An 18,928-nucleotide genomic window follows, 5' to 3' on the forward strand; every position below is an offset into this window, starting at 1 on the left:
ATTGAGAGTACAATGAAAGGAATGATAGGATATTTATAAGAGAAAAAAGTTTTTTGTATTATATATATATACACACACGTTTTTAAGATGGGATGATTTCATAAACTTAAAAGTTTTGACTTTATTCCTCAATCGAATATGGGAAAAAGTTTTTAACACTATATATATATATATAAATTTTGAGGATATGGGCCTTTATTTGCCTAGGATGTTTTTTTATTTGGCTTTGTAATTCTATGATGAGAGCGTTATGTTTGCATGTAATGTAAAAGTGATTTAAAATTGTGACGATTCATTAGGTTAAGAGAGGACTCAAAACATATAATTTTTATATAGAAATAAGTGGGTGATAAATAGTATGAGAGTCGATTTTCAACTTGATATTTACCTTTGATGTTAATATATCATTATAATATTTAATTCTCTTATAAAATAATGCAAATTATTAAAAATATCAGTATAAATATTATAGATCATAAGGGAAAAAAATTATGAAATGATGATGGGTTCGTGAACATTGTTGTAAATAATAGATACATGTAGATCAATCATTTTGTCATAATAACACATAATATTTTATGTATTTTCTTTCACTTCTCATTGTCTTAAAGCGGTCTATTGTTACTTATTTGATTTACTATTTTTAAGTCATTTTTAGAAAATCATTATCAAAGGATTCTCATGGATCCGAAATGTGACCCTAGTTGTACTTTAGTCTAATTCACTTAATTCATCAAGGTAGTATTCCCTTACAATATCAATGTCTGTCTATTTTTATTTTTATTTTTTTTAATATAAAAATCATGTGACTAATGTAGCAAATCCTAGAAAACAAGCAATGAGGGAGGGTGCCTAATGCCTATCATCGGACTAGCCGCCTTCGATTGACATTTTTCCCCACCAGAAAGGTCGTCTTCATACTTTCATAAAAGAGGAAAACTTTTATGAACATCAACATAACAATCAAATCAGAGGTTGGTCACAAGCCCGTCGGCGTCAAGCTTCTAGAAGGTTTTTTTTTTTTTTCTTTAATTTTGCTAATTTTCATTTTGATGGCTACAAAATTGTAGCTGCCAGTCAAGACAAGGCATCAAAATGTATGCAAATCTCATCATCCCGTGATAGATCATTATTGTGAAAATCAAACTTATTTAGGGTTTTCATCCAGCAAATAATCAATGGGTTGACCAAAATAATCATCCAAGAGACGTGAAATACTACTATTCAACGTGAGCTCATATGGGATAGGTGAAGATCCTGATATTTTGCTTCCCATGGGACCACTAATTCTACAATCCAAGAAACTATTATCTTGTATTTTCAAAATTTAATGATTAAGGTAATTGTTTTTCTGAATTGATCTAAGGATTTGAACAAGTTTAATGATTTTTACATTTTTTTTTAAATGATGAATCAAATTTTAGATAATTTGTACTAAAACAAACAAAAACGAGTAGAGATTTCATATGAGATAACTTATTATTTTTAGTTTTACTTGAAAATTGAAATTGAAGTTGAAACTAAAGTTATAATTTTTAGAGGATAATATTGATATTATTAAAATTTTATTAAATAATAAAACTTTTGGTATAAATTAAAATATAGTTTTTAAAAATAATAATATGTTTCGGAGTTTTATATTAAGCTTTTTTTTTATAAGTTATAAGGTTTTTTAATAAAATTAACTAATCAGATATAAAAGTTATTCTTGATATTAAAAAAAATATAGTTTTCACTTATTCAAAATCAATATAAATAGGATCATAATGTAAAACTATCAATTTGTATAAAGTCTAAATTTGTATAATTTGAGCTTAATACCCATGTGATACCCTCCCTCACGTGGGGTTCCATACCCACACGTGGAAAAAGGTTCAAATCCACAAACTCTCATAAAACAAAATTCCAATATCATATTAAACTATTAATTTTTTTTAAAATTTAAATTTATAGAATTTGAACTCAAAATTCATATCATATTTTTTAACACATGATACTTTATGACCTTTGAAAATTGAATATTCTTAAAACTGATTTGTATTAAATAACAAAATTTTCGGTATGTACTAAATGATGTTTGTTTTTTGGTTAAATAAAAAAATTCAAAATATTTTATTTTTCCTATTAACCTAAAAATAACATATTGTATCAATCGACATAACTAAAATCAACTTATTATGAATAGGTTTAGTTAAATTATTTTAGTTGATATCAACAGATCAATTATATTTAATTTTTTTATTCTGTTAAAAAATAAACACAACCTAAATATTCTACTTTAATTTTTATTTACTTAAATATAAATTTTGGATGAACCAATAGGTGATTTTAATAAATAAAAAAAAATCAAAACAAAATCCCAAGGCAAATGGAGGAGAGGAGGCAATTGCTATAAGGATTTACGTTGAAATATGTTGTCTTTTTTGGATCTTGCTTTGTTACAAAATCAAAGACAAATAAATAGAAAGGTGATATTATTCACCTAACATGCATAAGCTGTCTGATACACAAAAAACATGGCAGAAATCAACAACAACAGAAATTTTGCATCACATTCTAGGATTAAAGAAGGTGAATTATTTATTATTAGGGCACATGGGACAATGTGACAGCATTTTATGGGTTGGCCACATGGGATCATTTATTCATTTTTTTATTTAATAATCACTGCCTCCTAACTTTATTTAAAAATTTAAAAAAAATTAAAAATTGAAGATCTTGATCTTAAGGAAGACTTTGTGAGTGAAATGATTCATCTCACTCTAAGTTGTCTAGGAATGTTACAATGGACCATGAGATTTATTTATCTTTTGATTTGTTCGAAAAATATATATTAATGTTTCTTGACACATGAATCGAAATTTATTTACATTTAAGGATTTGATTATTTCTAAATAAAAAAAAATCAGAAAAATTTTGAAGTTTTCTTGTGGTGGGGTATTGGCACACATTTTGTACCAAGTCATGCATGGACTAGAACTTTTAAACATGTAGCAATGATTATATAAACATGGTACTACTTTACTAATATGATACATTACCATATCATATTAGAAAAATAATTATAAATTATTAATAGTTTTTAGAAAAAAAATTTGTAATGTTTTTAAAAATAAAAATTTGCTCGTAAACTTGAAATGCTCTCCGCATATTTATTATGTTTTTAAAAATGATTTTTATATGTAACACTTTATTTTTCATCGATATAGTTATTTAAAAAAATAAATTAAAAGAATTAAAATATGTTTTTAAAGAAATTATACTTTAAAATAAACTTTCAAAAAGTTATTTTTATTAAACGTATTTTTGAGTCTAAAAAGTAGCTTTGAAGGCTCTAAGCAAACTAGGATTAATAAATAATTAATCATAGTTTGTCTCTAAAGTCTTGATTTTGGTGGCAACAAAAGAAGAAGGAAAGCACTTAGAGGCCATGAACCCAAATCCAATTACTTTAATCACATGATTCTGAAGGTGGTTTATTTAATAATATTATTTAATATGGGGATTTTGAGAACAGGAAGGCAGATGAGAGGCAAAGGTCATTGGATTTGGAATTGAAAGTAGTGGCCAAGATCAAACTAATAAATTAAAATTTATTTTTTTAATTAAAATAATAATAATGTGAGAATCAAAGTTTGGATCAACTTTGCTTGCAAGTTGGTGTGTCATTATAATGACTTAAAAAGGACAAAAGTGAATAAATGGTACAACTTTAGTTACATATGGTGACAAATGTATGGGATAAGCAAAATTTAATAATTTTAGAAGTATCCATGGATGTCTCATTGCTTAAATTTAATATAATAGGGGGTTTATTTCAAGAGTGGGCACATCAATCATCACTATGACATGCCCAATTAACTTTTACGTCACATCTTCATACCTTGTCACTTGGGACTCTTGTGATCTCATGCTTCCCAATCATATTTAGGACTTTTCTCAATAGTACAGTAATTTAAAAAAGTTATTCTTAAATTACTGTAATGGAAGAAGTTATTATAAATATAGGGTAGTTTTTGCCACATAGGAGAGAGGAGAGAGGAGAGAGGGTGAACGGGTAAAATTTTTTTAAAAAGGGAACTCGTCTCTTGAAGAGACGAGTTCCATGAAAAAAAATATATATATAATTTTAAAAAAATTCTCAAATTAAAAAAAGACAATTATTCAAGGAAACTCGTCTCTTCAAGAGACGAGTTCCCATTAAAAAATATATATATATTTTTTAAAAATTCACAAATTAAAAAAAAAAAAATTGGAACTAAAGGGAACTCGTCTGAAGAGATGAGTTCCCATGGGAAAAAAAATATATTATTTATTTAAAAAAAATCCCAAAAAAAAAAAAATCCTAAAGGGAACTCGTCTCTTCAAGAGACGAGTTCCTTGGGAAAAAAAATATTTTTTTTTAAAAAAATATTTTTTATTTTAAAAAATCCCAAATTAAAAAAAAAAAAAAAAAAAAAGAACAATTCCAAAGGGAACTCGTCTCTTGAAGAGACGAGTTCCCATGTAAAAAATATATTTTTTATTTTAAAAAATCCCAAATTAAAAAAAAAAAAAAAAAAAAACACAATTCCAAAGGAACTCGTCTCTTGTAGAGACGAGTTCCATGTAAAAAAAAAAATATTTTTTTAAATATATATATTAGAAAAAAAAAAAAAAAAACAATTCCTCAAAATTCCTAAAGGGATGTAAAAAAAATAATTTTTTTAAAAAATATATATATATATAAAAAAAAATTTCAAGAGACGAGTTACCTTTAGGAAAAAAAATAATTTTTTTAAAAAATATATTTTTTATTTTAAAAAATCCCAAATTAAAAAAAAAAAAAAAAAAACAATTCCTCAAAATTCCTAAAGGAACTCGTCTTTTCAAGAGACGAGTTCCCAAGTTCCATGTAAAAAAATATATATATATTTAAAAAAAAAAAAAATTTAGTAAAGGGAACTCGTCTCTTCAAGAGACGAGTTCCCTTTAGGAAAAAAAATATTTTTTTAAAAAAATATATTTTTTTAAAAAAATATATTTTTTATTTTAAAAAATATATATTTTTTTTAAAATATATTTTTTATTTTAAAAAATATATATTTTTTTAAAAATATATTTTTTATTTTAAAAAATATATTTTTTATTTTAAAAAATCCCAAATTAAAAAAAAAAAAAAAAAAAAAAAAACACAATTCCAAAGGAACTCGTCTCTTGAAGAGACGAGTTCCATGTAAAAAAAAAAATATTTTTTTTAAATATATATATTAAAAAAAAAAAAAAAAAACAATTCCTCAAAATTCCTAAAGGGAACTCGTCTCTTAATATTTTTTTTAAAAAAATATATATATTTTAAAAAAAAAAATTCAGAGTTCCCTTTAGGAAAAAAAATAATTTTTTTAAAAAATCCCAAATTAAAAAAAAAAAAACCACAATTCCAAAGGAACTCGTCTCTTGTAAAAAAAAAAAAATTTAAATATATATATTAAAAAAAAAAAAAAACAATTCCTCAAAATTCCTAAAGGGAACTCGTCTCTTCAAGAGACGAGTTCCCATGTAAAAAAAATAATTTTTTTTTAAAAATATATATATTTAAAAAAAAAAATTCAGAGTTCCCTTTGGAATTGTGTTTTTTTTTTTTTTTTTTTTTTTTTTTAATTTGGGATTTTTTAAAATAAAAAATATATTTTTAAAAAAAATTATTTTTTTTCCTAAAGGGAACTCGTCTCTTCAAGAGACGATTTCTCTTTGGAATTGTGTTTTTTTTTTTTTTTTTTTTTTTTTTAATTTGGGATTTTTTAAAATAAAAAATATATTTTTAAAAAAAAATATTTTTTTTCCCAGGGAACTCGTCTCTTCAAGAGACGAGTTCCCTTTAGGATTTTTTTTTTTTTTTTGGGATTTTTTTTTAAATAAAAAATATATTTTAAATAAATAATATATTTTTTTTCCCATGTGAACTCATCTCTTCAGACGAGTTCCCTTTAGTTCCAATTTTTTTTTTTTTTTTTTAATTTGTGAAATTTTAAAATATATATATATATATATATATATATATATATATATATATATATATATATATATTTTAATGGGAACTCGTCTCTTGAAGAGATGAGTTTCCTTGAATAATTGTCTTTTTTTAATTTGATTTGAGAATTTTTTTAAAATTATATATATATTTTTTTCATGGAACTCGTCTCTTCAAGAGACGAGTTCCCTTTTTTTAAAAATTTTACCGTTCACCCTCTCTCCTCTCTCCTATGTGGCAAAAACTACCCTATATTTGTAATAACTTCTTCCACTACAATAATTTAAGAATAACTTTTTTAAATTACTGTACTATTGAGAAAAGTCCATCATATTTATTTATTTATTTCATGTGGGCTTGAATGAGGCCAGGCTTGTCGGGGTAGGGAGTTGAAATCTGTAGTAAATAAATCTAAATTGTTTAGGGAATGGGATGATGATGAAAGGAGTGGGCCAGTCACAAAAATTGATCCAACTAATAATTGGGCTTAGACAATGGCCCCTAGTAGAACTGACACCATCCATCAAACAGAAAGTGGCCCTTGAGGGATGATCGGATTTGTCCATGACGGAATCCATATAATCCGTTAAAACACTTGTTCTATTTAATAAATTTTGTTAGGGCATAGGTTATTGAGATTAAGGTTACGTTTGGTTGTTAGGAAAATAATTTGTTTATTTGATTGTATTATTAAAAATATTAAAGAAAAGCAAATATAATTAAATTTAATAAAAGATTTATATAATATTAAATTATTTAATTCTTATATAAAAAATTTAATTAAATCTGAAGTCACATATAAAAATAATATGTTGATTTTAAATCAATTTTTTATTTTATTTTTACTTTTTGATCGTGAACCTGCTCTATGTTGAGACAAGGTGGGCCCTACACCTTGGGGGTGACGTCGTCCTTGTACAAAAGGGCCTACACACATATATATATTATATTTTTTTTCCCAAAAAAAAAAAACAATTGAAACAAATTAATTGAATTTATATGAGGAAGTTAGAGGGGCAGTCCAAAATAAATGCCGTGAAAAATATTAAATGCAAAGTTGGAAGGAAATGAAGGAAGGTCAAGGTCCTGCAACCAACTCTGCCACCGACTCCATGAGAAATGGTGTTATTCAAAACCAAGCCCCTCATCACCTTCCAATTCCAACAATAACCCTTGCTATTTTCTTTAATAGCGACCTTCAACCATGGAGGCTCAAGTCAACCTGCCTTTCTGTTCCCTTTGACCATCAACCATGGACGCTCAAGTCAACCTGCCTTTCTCCCTACCTCCGGTTAATTTCCACAGCTTTAATTGTGACAGGGACGGTCCAGCCAATTACTGTAAGGTCATTTTCTTTTACGTAATGTGATGCATGCCTGATTTTTTTCGTCCATATAAAATCAATTTAAATGTGGTTATTAGAAAGTCTCTCAAAATTTTATTTGTTGTAAAAAATATTAAATAGAATATTTCTAATGTTGATACGTTATTGGAAAAATTAGTATGAATATATTTATAAATATTATAAATTACGAGAAGAAAAAAATTATGAAATGAAGATGAGTGATAAAAATTATACATGATGTACAAAGATGTGTTAAAAAGTGGAAAATATCTAACACAGTGATGACTCGTGGTTGAGAGTATATTATAAGGAGTGGTATGATATCTTACACTATATATATATATAAACATATTTTAAAGTTATAAGGGTTTATAGGTTCAGAGCAGACAACATTCACATGAGAGGAAGTGAGTCATTTTAAATGGTATTAAAATCAATCATGAACCTCAATGTGAGCCTTTATCTATTCGACCCTCAAGAGATGTTTATTTATTTGGTCATACAATCCTTATCTTGTGAGACATAACAAAGATGTCGTGTTTGCATGATGAGTGATTGTGATATCTCATATCATTTAGAAGAAAAAGTTTATGACATTATACATGTATGAACTTCTAATTATGTGAATGAGTTTTAAAATCATAAAAACCTATTAGGCTAAAAATGGACAATATCTACATGGAAAAGGGTGGGTTGTTGTAAATGGTATCAAAGTCCATCATTTACCTTAACATGTGTCTGTGTTTGTTTGGCTTTCATAGGGATGTTTATCTGTTTGACATTACAATCTTGTGAGACACAATAAATACATTATTAGTGATTGTGATATCACACATTAAATAGGTGAAAAAGTTCATGACCTAATGTATGCATAAACTCCTTTTAACGACTCATAGTGGACAATATCTACATGAGAGAGGGTGAGTCATTGTAAATGATATTATACCTCATCCTCAACCCTAATATGTGTTTTTGTTTGACAAGAAGTGTTTATTTGTTTAATTTGGTAATCCCAACATATTAGGGGTAATTGTTATATTTCACATTAGATAAAAAAAAAAGTTTATGATAAATATATATATGGATTTTATTCAATTTTATAGATGTGTTTTAAAGTCATGATGATCACTTGGGTTTAAAACATATAATATTTAAATGGAAGGGGGTGGACTGTTACAAATGGTATCAAAGTTGTTTGTTTGGGTCTACAAATGATGTCTTTTTGTTTGGCCTCACAAGTATATGATGAGGATATCGTGTTTGCATGAAATGTAGACACGTTTTTAAAGGCACAAAAGCTTATTAGGCTCAAAGTAATTAATATATAGAGAGTCGTTAGTTTAAAATAATATCAAAGTTAATTCTTAACCTTGATATGGACCTTTGATGTTAATATGTCATTGTAATATTTAATTTACTTACAAAATAATAAAAACCATTATAAATATCGTTAGGTCATAATGAGACAAAGTTATGAAATGATGATAAGTTCGTGAAGACTATATATGATAGATATATTAAAAAGAGTGGGAGAAATCTTGTGAAGTGAGGGTCATGGTTCGAGACATAGATACAAGAAACAAAGAAATACAAGATGTTTAAGACCTCATAGTTATATTTGATTTCTATTATCAAAATAAAATAATTATCTCTCATTCATATATATAAAGATGGACCATTGAACAACATTAAAACCTCCATATGCAGAAGTGGTATAAGAGTTTCCATTAACACAACATTCGTAATTATGTTGATTAATTTTGATAGAAGTTCATATGGTAATAAAGAAAATAATGTTCACAATTTAGTAATTTAATCATGATATGTCAATTGTAATCAAATCAAAATTAATCAATTATATCAAGCTTTGAGTAGTGGTGGAGCTAGGGCAAGATATGAAATATGAACTTCATATCTTTCATATATTAAAAACCCTTCTTGTATAAATTAAAATATAGTTTTTAAACACAACAATATGTTTCGGGTTTTTATATTAAGTGTTTTGTTTTGTTTTGTTTTTTTTTATAAATCATAAATTTTTTGGAATAAAATTAGTTAAACAGATATAAAAGCTATTTTCAATTTTTTTTTTTTTTTTTTTTTGAATTCTCAAAAATCGATATCAGTGGGATCATAATGGTTTATAATCAATGAAAATTGAAAACTAAGTAATCTTAAAAGTGATTTGTGCTAAATAACATTTTTCATTTGAATAATTAATTTAATTAATTAATTAATAGAATTTTTTGATGAACCAATGGATAATTTAAACAAAAAATCAAAACATAATCCCAAGGCAAAAGGAAGAGAGGAGGCAAATTCTATAAGGATTTACATTGATATATGATGTTTTTTGGGATCTCTCTTTGTTACAAAATCAAAGACAAATAAATAGAAAGGTGATATTATTCACCTAACGTGCTTTAACTGTCTGCTACACAAAAAACATGGAAAAAAAAATCAACAACCAATAGAATTTGTGCATCACATTCATTCTATAATAAAAGAAGGTGAATTATTTATACTTAGGGCACATGAGGCTATGTGACAGCATTCTATGGGCTGGCCACATGGGATCATTTATTCATATCGACTACATCTCACAATTTTAATTTGCTGACATGAAGATATTGATCTTAAGGAAGACTTTGTGAGCGAAATGATTCATCCCACTCTAAGCTGTCTAGGAATGTCATTATGGACCACGAGATTGTATAACCATGGTACTAAATTACTCATATAATACGTTACCATATCAATGTACACGTCTATCCAAATCCAAATTTCGGATCCATAACCACTTTTTCAAATCTATATATATTTATGTATTATAATCTTATTATTTGTAGACGACTTCTCGTACATATCCGACAAACAAAAGTGAAAGGAAAGCACTTTAAGGCCATCAACTCATACCTAATTGCTTTAATAACATGATTTCAAGGTGGTTTATTAATAATATTACTGTAAACGGGGATTTTGAGAGCAGATGGGGAGTGGCCAAGATCATTGAATGTAGTGACCACTGACCAAGATCAAGGAAAGAAATTAACAAATACATTAAAAGTAATATGACATGGGCCCATGGCCAATAAACTTTTACATCATCCATGTCCACGTCCTTATACCTTGTCACTTGGGACTCTTGTGATCTCATGCTTCCCAATCCTATACATATATTTATTTATTTCATTTGGGCTTGAATAAGGCCAGGCTTGTAGACATTGGAAGTTGATATCTAAATGGTTTGCCAAAATCATAAAGGAGTGGGCCAGTAATAAAAGTTGGTCCAACTAATAATTGGGCTTAGACAAAGGCCCCCCACCAAACAATCCAAAATATCGGTTAAAACACTTGTTCTATTTAGTCTCTTTGGATGCTTTTGTTAATAGATTTAGTTAGGGTGTTAGGTTATTTAGAATATGGGTTATTAAGAGTGCGTTTGGTAGTAATTCTGAGAAGTGTTTTTAACATTTTTAATACTTGATAAATAAAAATTTTTAATTATTAAAAAGATTAAAAGTACTTTTTAAAATCACTATTAAACACATTTTAAAGAGTTTATTTGACAATAATTTTGGGAATCATTTTTAGTTTTTCTGACACTTTGAAAACAATTTTTAATAAAAAAACTTTCAATGTTAGAAAAGTTAGAAGTGTTTTTCAAAATTATTATCAAATAAAATTTTAGAATTTGTTTGATAGTGATTTTAAAAAACGTTTCTAATTTTTTTAACACTTAAATTTTTTTATTAATAGAGTCATTTTCAAGTGCTAAAAAGATCATAAACGCTTCCTAAAATTAGTATTAAACAAACTCATAGATTAAATTTATACTATTCATCCTAGTTTAAGACTTTATATATTTTCATATGATTTAAGTTGTGTAGAAAACTAAATTATGTTTGACTCTTAAAAAATTATAACAGAATAAAGAAAATATTGAGAAAAATGTTTTTATCATATTTGATTATATTATTGAAATTTAAAGAAAATTAAATATAATTAAAATTCATAAGAAACTTATACAATTTTAAATTATTTAGCCTTTATATAAAAAATTAAAATAAATTAAATATGGATTTAGTAACTACTAAGTAAAACTATTACGTATTCTTCATTTCCAATGGATTTAGTTTTTCAATAGTCCTTTCCATGCAAATCATATGTCATATCTGTGATTGAATGTTATTTATTTATTTATTTATTTATTTATTGATTAATTATATCAAACATATGAAAAATAAGAATTAAAAGTCAATTTGGTTGTGCGATTAAACCATTGTTTTTAAAAAATTCAAAAATTGTTATTCTTTATTTTCAATTTTTAAAAATAAAGTGAAACATAAAACAATTTTACAAAACAAGTAGAAAACAATTATTATTTATTTTTAATAAAAAATATCTTTATGTTTCTAATATATACTAAAATAGTATATTCTTTAAAAAAAAATATAATTTATGATTTTATTGTAATATTAATATTCATATTTTACAGAAAATTATTTATTTATAATTATAAATCTATTTTTTATTTTTAATAAGACTTGAATTAAATTTAACTAATATTATATAAATTAAATTTACAACATTTTTATCAAAATAAAAAAAATATTTTTAAAAACAACTTATTTTAACAAGTATTTTTATTTTTATAGAATACTAAAAAACGGTTTATTTATTTATTTATTAACTTAACACAGTTTTTAAAAACAAGCATAAAAAAAATGACCAAATAGATCGTAAAATTTTGAATTAATATTTAAAGAATATTAATTCACCCCTCTAAGTATTTCCATGATATAAGAAGTTAAACTTTCAATTTTAATAGATTAAAATCATATTAATAGCTTATCCATTTCAATAAACATGATTCAATCAAACTCATTTATTAAATAAATAGGGTACAAATGTTATTCAACCAAATGCCTCTGGCGATTAAAATCTTGGTCAATCAACGCACCTCATACGATTTTTGGAATAGAATGTCGGCCCACGGCGAATCGCCGAGTTATGGTGACTTTTGGGCTCGAACCCTACTCCATGTTGGAACAAAGGCGGCCCCATACCTTTGGGGCAACTTTGTCCTTGCGTATAAAAGAGCACACGATACATTTAACCCACTTCAAAAAATATCCTAATATCTCATATATATATATATATATATTATTTTGTAAAATAATATAATTTGAATATTTTTAATATTATTTATGAGAATATTTCTCGATATTTTCATGAAATCCTACTTACCATATTTTCATAATAAGAAGAAGCTTTCAAACAGTGGTCTTGTTATTGGGCAATAGTAATACTTTGGGCTACATAGCCCAAGAAAATTCGACTGGGTCTGATATGGATATGGACCGGCCCAAACCTCATATGTACCTCAGATTTCGTAAAAAGGGCCTCGTTGCAGTCTGCTGCCACAAATTCTCGGGGCCTTTTTGCAGTAATTTTGTAAAACATATATATGTATATTAAAAAAAAAAACCGTCTCTTTCATTAACATAGGTAGAGAAATTAAATATAGTCATGTTAATATCTATATACTCATCCTATGCATTTCTTTATTTATTTTTGACTAAAATCTTTAAAGTAAAAGGGTAGAATTTGAAATTTAGGTAAGTTGAACAGTCCAATGATTTAATGATTAAAAATAGTTAATAGAGATTGCTGGAGCTCAAGACTCATTCATGAATTATGACTGTAGGATTATAGGACGTTTTGAAGAGGTCTTAACTTAATCCTATGTCCTGCTTTGGGACAAATCAAATTACCTTAGCTGAGTCAAAATATATATATTATATTTAGTACCCTTTAGTTAAAAAACAAAAGTCGTATTCTCAAAATATGGTCGGAGTACAGAATTGAGAGTCATTTTAACCTAAATTTAAGAAAATAAAAAAATTATGTGGCTCTGAGGTGGCATAGAATGGGTAGTTTGATACTAAATTTGGGAAGGTCAGTTTGGCCCCAACTCCACGAATTTATCCAATGGGATCCATTAAACCATGAATTGGCTGGAATGAAAGTAACAAGTCATAGGACGCGTGGCAACGATGAAAACAGGTGGTTATTGGTTGCTCTGGAAACCTAAGCGCAAAGCCCACCCTCCCACAGCGCGTCTTCTTCCTGTCCTACTCCCTGACCGCGTTCACGCGTCGCCCTCCTTCTCCGCTTCCTCTTCTTCGTTCACTCATAAAAACTCCTAAACTTCACCCTCTCTCTCACAGCTTCATTTCCATTTCTCCTTTATGAATTAAAGTCCGGAGTAGCTAGCGCGCAGTGGAGCTGATGAAGTGGTTGCCATGGCCGTCAACCTCCGCAAGCAGGAACTTCCAAGTGAAGGTCCATGGATTCAAGCTCCAAGGATTCAATTTACAGGATACAGAATCTTCACAAGACAAATTTATGGTACTTGCGATGAAGCTCAAACGCCCTTGCAATTCCGGACTCTTCTCATTTCATCGAAAATACCAAAAATTTAGCAGCCAAGTTTTCTTGACAAGAGCTGAATCCATTGAATGGCACCAGGAGTTCGATGCTGTCTGCAGCCTCTCTGTCTCCCAAAAGGATCATTCCCTTCGACCGCGCCACGTTTCCTTTAGTATTTTACATGTAAGTTATTTTTTTCCTTCTCTCCATTTTAAGGCAGCATTGGTGCTCTGTTAATACCTAGTTTTTAGTCGAGTTCATGACGAATTTGGGGGAAATACAGGGAGAGGGCCGAGAATTGAAGGCAAAGTCAGTGGTTTTGGGGAAGGTTTCGCTGAATTTAGCGGAATTGGCATCAAAGATGGAGACGGATATTCAAACAAAGCTTCCGATTTCTTTGCAGGTCGCCGGAATTGCCATGGAAGCTACGCTTTCGGTAAGTTTTGAATTACATTTTTTTTACTTCTTTAGCGCCTGTTGTTTTTCTGCGATGTTATGAAATATTCTTCTAGGAAAAAGCGTGGGTGGGAGACGTAATTGGAGAGTGTTGGTCACGCTTTTGATCGTGTGGGTGGAGTCTGTTAATTAAGTCCTTCGTTTCTTAGGTGTAATACGACATGGGCATGAATTCGCACGAAGGCTTTTGTTTGTCCGATTCGTAGTAATGGAATTTAAGAAATTTCTTTTAGGTTATTAATGGTAGGCAACATCTTTGAAAAATACGTATTTTGCATAAATTTTTATTAAGAGCATATAGTCCAATAAAGAAGAAAAATAATTGAAGATTTTTTCTTTTTAAGCTAGAGGCATTTTTATTTTTTATTTTATTAAAATAAAAAATAATAATTAGAGATATATAAATGATACATATCAAATTATCTTAGTTTGATCAATATGATAAAAAAAATATATATTTAAAATATCATATGAAAATATATATTTTAGGATATGATTTTAATATTTTTTAATATTTAAAATAAAAATGATATAATATTTTAATATTTTTATTTAAAAATATATAATTCATCTTACATTTAATAATATTCATAATTAAACTTTATAAATAGTTATTCAATAATAAATTCTATATATGTTATTACTTATTTTAACATATATTTTAGTTTTTTTAACCACAAATTTTATAATAAATTTTTTTATTTTGCGATATAAGTAATGTAAAAAATAAAATATTAATAAAAATAATAAATTTGTAATATATATATCCTATGTTTAATTTAGAATTAATATATCCTATATAAAAAAATACCATGAATAATATATTTCACTATTTTTTTAACATAAAATAAGATAATTAATAGAATAACTTCTGTATTCATCATTCATCAAACATCCTATCTCATGTTATATTTAATTAATTAATATAATTTAAGTATTATAGTTTGGTAAGATAAGAAAAAGAAAATTATACAAATTCCAATTTATCATTATTAAATTAAAAAAAGAAAGAGAAGAAGTTATATTCAACTCTAGTTAGAACTCTTAAGTTTAGACGAATTCATAGTTTTAGGGATTGACCTTGTCATGTGTCTCTCCCTCATCTCTGTATTTTAAAATTATATTTGTAGATATTGATGTAGAATTTAATGTAGGTATCTGTGAGCTTCATGGAGCTCAGAAATGCTCAAGACTCGACCCAACTCGGTCAAAACCCGACCAAGTCAGACCATGGAGACAGGTTCTCAAGAAGACTGGAAGGCCTGAACCCCAATGCGAATAACCAAAAGATGAATCAAGAGGTGAGTACGGATTATTCGGACGAGTCGGCCCTATTTGACTCGGACGATCCCAGCATGGAATCGAGCTCTTCGACTGAGTCGGGATCGTCTCCGAGTTCTGATACTCAGTCGGACCCGGTCCGGATGACTGGGTCGTGGAAGAGGAGGCGGTGTTTTACACCGGCGAGAACGAAAGTAGACCCGTTGATAAAGAATACTAGAGTAGTCAAGGATGTGAACGAGACGAACAGCGGTTCAACAAGGGTACGCACTGTCGCTTCAATAAAATACCTAAAATAACCCTATATTTTTAATAAGTTACGATCTGTAGTTTACTTGGTTGACGCGTGTGACTGAGCGTGTCAGGATTAGTTGACTTTCTTGACCAGTTTGCCCTTTCAGGCTCATTCATCTTTGACTTCGAATTTGAAAACATCCGAACCCAAAGTCTCACGTTTTACATGACTCGCCGAGTAGACTCCGTTTCATTTTGTTTCTGATTATTAAATTGAATACGTTAACAAATCAACAAAAATCAACATCAAACGCTCTAGTGAGAAAAACTGATGGAAAGGGAAATTTATAGGTAGAATTCGTGAGTTAATGCTCTGCCCCATATTTTTTTTTTGTGTGCAGAAAACAGATTCTGAGAAGCCAACTTTTCAATCAGATTCTCAGTACCCAAAATGCAATACAGGCAGCTGGGAAGTGAAGGAAGTGGAGAGTCGAGATGGCCAAGCCAAGCTCAAAGCCAGCGTCTTCTTTGCTTCCTTCGACCAATGCAGTGTGCAAGCAGCAGGACAGAGCGCCTGCACCGCTTTAGTTGCGGTTGTCGCCCATTGGCTTCATTCCAACCAATACATCCTGCCAACAAGGTCCCAGTTCGACAATCTCTTAACACAGGGTTCTTCAGAGTGGCGGAAGCTTTGTAATAACCACATCTACCAGGGCTGCTTCCCTGACAAGCATTTTGATCTTGAAACAGTTCTACAGGCTGATCTTCGGCCTCTATCCGTCTTGCCTGATAAATCTTTAGTCGGGTTTTTTAGCCCAGAAAAGTTTGTGTCCTTGGAGGGAACCGTGTCATTTGAAGGTATATGGAATGAGATCAATGGCCAGAATGAAGATCAGGAACCAAGAGTTTATATAGTCAGTTGGAATGATCATTTTTTCGTTTTGAAGGTGGAAGCCCAGGCTTGTTACATCATTGACTCATTGGGGAAGCGCTTGTTTGAAGGGTGCAACCAGGCATATATACTCAAGTTTGATGGCTCTGCTGTAATGTATGGAAAAGCAAAGAAAGATGGTGCCATTAACAATGAGAAAGGAGAGATAATTTGTAGGGGTAAAGAGTGCTGTAAGGAGTTCATTAAAAGGTTTCTTGCAGCTATACCAGTTGGGGAGCTTGAGGTGGAACAGAAGAAAGGGACAGTTTCACTTGTCACTCTATATAGGCGACTGCAGATCGACTTCCACTTTACTTCATCTTCACCTTCATCGTCCTTTTCTCCTTCTATTCCTGCTACCTCTTCTACTTCCTCACTCTCCTCAAAGGAGTGAGTACATTTAGCTATGGTAGCTAGGCAGCCTAATTGTATATTTTTCGAGTGTAATTTTTATTTTTTTTTACGCTCTTGTGATCACACAAAGGTTCAAATGAAAATAAAAGAAAAGTTCCTGTGCTCGTCACAAGATGGTTTTGGCACGCTTCAAATCTGACACTGTTTATTAATTTCTCCCAATTTCCTCCTATTCAGATGCTGTACACAATCTAAGATGTTGCCTGGAATTTTCAAGGGTACATGGTGAAGCCGTGAAGAAGATGAGGGTGGAACAAAGGCGGAAATTTGATGAAAAATCTCGACTTTTTAATTTTGAAAATTATTTATAAACACAAAAGCAATCTTCTGCTTTTGTTATGACTACACTCCAAACAATAGAACATATAATTAAGATAAAAAACTTGTTAGTTAGTAGATAAGCGAGTCTTACATGACAATGATCGATTCAAGGAAGTTTGTCTTGTACTCTTCTCGAATCTTTGAATGAAAAGAAAATTTTCAAGTCATTTTCTTTGAATGAGACCATTAAGCTAAGATTTTTGTGGTTATACATTGACAACCAGGAATGTATTTTCCACATGAATTCCTTGCTTGAATTATTGAACCCATAAACCCAATACACTATACACCCAATTGTACTCTTGTTGTAGATTTTAAAATCATACATATGATATTAGTAAATCAAAACGCACCCCGAATCCATTAATCCTTCCTAACAAAACTAGTCAAGTATAACACTTCATAACAATCATCTAACATCGTCGTCTAGTCAACAATCAACGATCCCTATTCAACATGACATGTGCCAATGCGTAAATTGTAAGCTCAATTCATCAAGCCACATTAAATAATAAAGCAACTATTAAATTGTAAGCTCAACTAGTCAAACCACATTAAATAAGAACACGCAACTATGTGTCTTTTTTTTTTTTTTTTTTTTTAACTGATAACATTCCATGGTCAAGCCCATAGGACTCTCCATGGGACCTAAATCTCGGGTGTTGACCGCCTTGCAACAATCAATACCAAGTAAATTCAAAGTATTATTAGTGATAAGATTCAAACCCAAAACCATGTAAATAAAACCACACTAAAACAACTATGTTTTGCAATAAACCAAAATGGATTATCTACTTTCTTTTGTAATTATGAACTAATTTTTCAAATTTGGAAGGAATCGATGACCATGAAGTCCTCCGTACAAGCTCATGCATTAAAATAGATACATCTTATCCAAGATATACACTGAAATTCAAAATAAATAGTTCATTTCGGGGAATACAATCCCAATACATGGAACTATCATTTTCAGAGGAACACCTTTAAAATTTGCATCCTCTTCTGCTTATGCGCAAGACAAAGAAATAAAGCTTCTCCTGCCAAAATAAACATGGGTGGCAGATAGAGAGGATTGCCTTTGTCCGAACTCATATGCTTCTCTTTTAGGGACCCTTTATTGAAATGGAAATGGAATAAGTGTGGGGTCAAAAGCAGCATGTTGCTCTGCCTCGCAGTAGCCAGAAGCATGTTGGCCGCTTTCTCTACTAAAAACCATCTTATGAAAAAGAGAAAAGTCATCATCTTAAGCCTTGACTAAAAAACAATATTATTCCTGTAAACCTTTGATAAACACCTCTTTCCAAGCCAGAGAATTTCCTTCTTTATAGATTCAGCACCTTTCATTGCTTTGGACTTAACTACCCTCCTCAAACCAAAACTGACATGGTTCAAACCCTTGAACCTCCTCCAGCCAGAGGCCCATATTGCCATTCTATGATAAATCCTTGGTTATGGCTGATGACATCCACAGCCTCTACAAACATTGTCCACCACTAATAAA

At 29.1% G+C, this 18,928-nt stretch overlaps 1 protein-coding gene across 1 annotated transcript; it reads left to right on the plus strand.

Annotated features, from left to right (window-relative positions):
• Positions 1-13,555: 13,555 nt before the first annotated feature.
• Positions 13,556-17,240, plus strand: LOC100264556 (uncharacterized). Its single transcript, XM_002282656.5, has 4 exons — positions 13,556-13,973; positions 14,074-14,226; positions 15,401-15,790; positions 16,163-17,240. Exons 1-4 carry the CDS (start codon positions 13,650-13,652, stop codon positions 17,084-17,086), a joined length of 1,791 nt encoding a protein of 596 aa, XP_002282692.3. The 5' UTR covers positions 13,556-13,649; the 3' UTR covers positions 17,087-17,240.
• Positions 17,241-18,928: the final 1,688 nt, after the last annotated feature.

Source organism: Vitis vinifera, chromosome 4 (genome assembly GCF_030704535.1).
Source record: "Vitis vinifera cultivar Pinot Noir 40024 chromosome 4, ASM3070453v1".
NCBI lineage: Eukaryota > Viridiplantae > Streptophyta > Magnoliopsida > Vitales > Vitaceae > Vitis > Vitis vinifera.